This window comes from Rhagoletis zephyria, unplaced genomic scaffold (genome assembly GCF_001687245.7).
Source record: "Rhagoletis zephyria isolate East Lansing unplaced genomic scaffold, Rhagoletis_zephyria_1.1 Rzeph_scaffold_14638, whole genome shotgun sequence".
Lineage (NCBI taxonomy): Eukaryota > Metazoa > Arthropoda > Insecta > Diptera > Tephritidae > Rhagoletis > Rhagoletis zephyria.
Window position 1 is genome coordinate 11,764 of NW_016171706.1, and position 2,304 is coordinate 14,067.

A 2,304-nucleotide genomic window follows, 5' to 3' on the forward strand; every position below is an offset into this window, starting at 1 on the left:
ATGCATGAAATAAAATTTGCTATATACAAAAATTACAACTTCTTTTGATTTGTTTAATATTTTCCCACAGGTTAATGAAATGTAGTCATTTAAACAGAGGTCTACTGAAATAGAGATAATTAATGCATGAAATAAAATTTGCTATATACAAAAATTACAACTTCTTTTGATTTGTTTAATATTTTCCCACAGGTTAATGAAATGTAGTCATTTAAACAGAGGTCTACTGAAATAGAGATAATTAGGGCATATTTAAATTTATGTAGTTTTCCTCTTTTCAATGGAATGACCCTTATACAAAAACCAAATTCATGTCGAAATTGGATGCCAGAAATGCGTATGCATGCATGCAATAGTTAACAGTGAAACAATTTCATTCTTCACATTAAAATATAAAGTATGTATACTATTTCTAGTAAAAGTTTTTATTCATATTTATATTGTACTGCCTTCGATTTTTAGTAATTTGATATGGGGTTAGATAAAGTGAAAGGTGATTTGTAAGGGTTCCGTCATCTTAAGAGTTTAGGAAACCCTGTTTTAAATGTTTGTGTGAAAGTTATATTCTATATATATATTCTTCAAAAATACTGATGATTACCGAGTTTATATTAACCGGTGTCAAAAATTCTAGTTTTAGACCATTTTCCAATGGTTGCCAGGTGGTCTGAGGAGGGTTTCGAAGGGTCAGATGTGACTTTTTACGAAGTTTGAACTGTGCTCTTTCTATTGGGTTGGATATCAAGAGCCCCTCCGCCCACTAACCCAAAAACAGTGGGCATATATGTAAGTAAACATTTCCCTAAATATTTACCGTAAAAAGGGGATACGCGAGCTCTTTTGCTTCTAGAGGACTTTCAATTGTAAATAGATTCACAACGTTCGCCAAAAATGCTAGCAATTTAGTTCCCTGAGAAATGTGGGAAGAAAATTAAAATAGGCTTTATTTTTTTTAAACAAAGACTCACTGGCATGCTGTTTGTAAATTCAGAAAAAAAGTTCGCGTCATCGGCAGCTTGAAGGAAACGTTTTAGTATCTCCATTGATGTAAGTTGTTCTATGCATTGCGGAGTGATTATATTCAGATGGTACACCAGTGCCGGAACAGATAAGATTTCTCCCAAAAATTGAGCGAGTAAATTGCGACTGAAATCGCCATCAATTAGAGGGCGTGTAGACAGAGTCATTATAGCTTTGATCGATACAGGTTTAATGGAAAGGTCTTCGCGTGCTGTGCCTTTTAACATAATCGACTGTTGAAAGAAAATAATTTATGGGAACATAACAACACGTACATATGTATCTTAAGGCCATATCGAAATACATAAAATTGTTCCCAACTTACACGCATTGTTTTGAAAAATCCATTTTGTACTAATTTACCCTGAATATTGCAGCATATTTTCTGTAAAGCGGGTTGTAATTTTTCGAATTGCTTACTTCGAAGAATGCCCCACGATTTTGGCGATGTAAAAACCACCAAAGTGTGCAAGTAGAGTGCCAAAGAAATACTATCTGTATGATTTTCTGTTTACGAAAATTGCAAAAGTTAAATGATTATAAAGTTAAATACTATGCCTACCCGGCTTAAGGTCCTGCAACATTTGACAGCACAGACTGAGTAATGATTTGATGTGCGCCAGCCATGGCAAACTAAAAATGATTTATAAATAAAATAATTGACTTATCCAATTTTGAAGCGGCGTATTATTTCCTTCCAAATCACCTCTTATCTTTATGCAAACATAAAGCTGCGTATGACATTTTTGGAGAATCGGTTTCCATGGCTTTATTTAGATACCGACATAAACATTCAAACCTCTCACGCGACTGTTCACCCTCGAGCGCTTGCTTTTTGCTTTGAAAATACGTGAGGAACCGGCGTACAACAGGATACACAGTTATTGCTGGCATAAGCTCAACATCCTTTTCATTTCCTTCTGCCGCTATCAAATTATCTAAATCGGATCTATGTACATGTGTATTATAGTGAAGTAATCAAGTTATAAGGTCACAAATACTTACATTATTTGATTGTGATACTGCCTACGAGTCACATATCCTTTCCATTGAGCCTGTATTCGCACAGCTGCCCCTTCACGACGTTTCTCCAATGCACGCTCCTCTCTCGCAGCTTTGGTGTGCTCCAAAAAGGATTTTTTTTGCGATTCAGAAGGAACGAACATTCTCTTATCTAAACTGATATGGGAGTTCTGGAGAGACTAGTGTTCCTATCAAATCAATTTTGCATAAACATAATGCTTCCAAGACCGTTCAAATCACATGTTGGATATTCCATTCGGC

The 2,304-nt window shown here is 35.2% G+C and overlaps 1 protein-coding gene across 1 annotated transcript; it reads right to left on the reverse strand.

The window, feature by feature from the left end:
* Positions 1-766: 766 nt before the first annotated feature.
* Positions 767-2,298, reverse strand: LOC108378659 (ubiquitin-protein ligase E3B-like). Its single transcript, XM_017634965.1, has 6 exons — positions 2,026-2,298; positions 1,727-1,969; positions 1,583-1,653; positions 1,346-1,527; positions 969-1,253; positions 767-910 (listed from the first exon to the last, which is right to left on the reverse strand). The coding sequence occupies exons 1-6, from the start codon at positions 2,184-2,186 to the stop codon at positions 803-805; spliced, it is 1,050 nt and encodes a 349-aa protein (XP_017490454.1). The 5' UTR covers positions 2,187-2,298; the 3' UTR covers positions 767-802.
* Between the last annotated feature and the right edge of the window lie 6 nt (positions 2,299-2,304).

What these genes read in the sequence shown, in the direction of transcription:
- LOC108378659 (XM_017634965.1), bottom strand. Translation starts at nt 2,186, where the DNA reads ATGTTCGTTCCTTCTGAATCGCAAAAAAAATCCTTTTTGGAGCACACC. An exon ending in CAGTATCACAATCAAATAAT is followed by an intron (nt 1,970 to 2,025) that starts GTAAGTATTTGT and finishes ACATGTACATAG; the next exon opens with ATCCGATTTAGATAATTTGA. An exon ending in GATTTTTCAAAACAATGCGT is followed by an intron (nt 1,254 to 1,345) that starts GTAAGTTGGGAA and finishes TTCTTTCAACAG; the next exon opens with TCGATTATGTTAAAAGGCAC.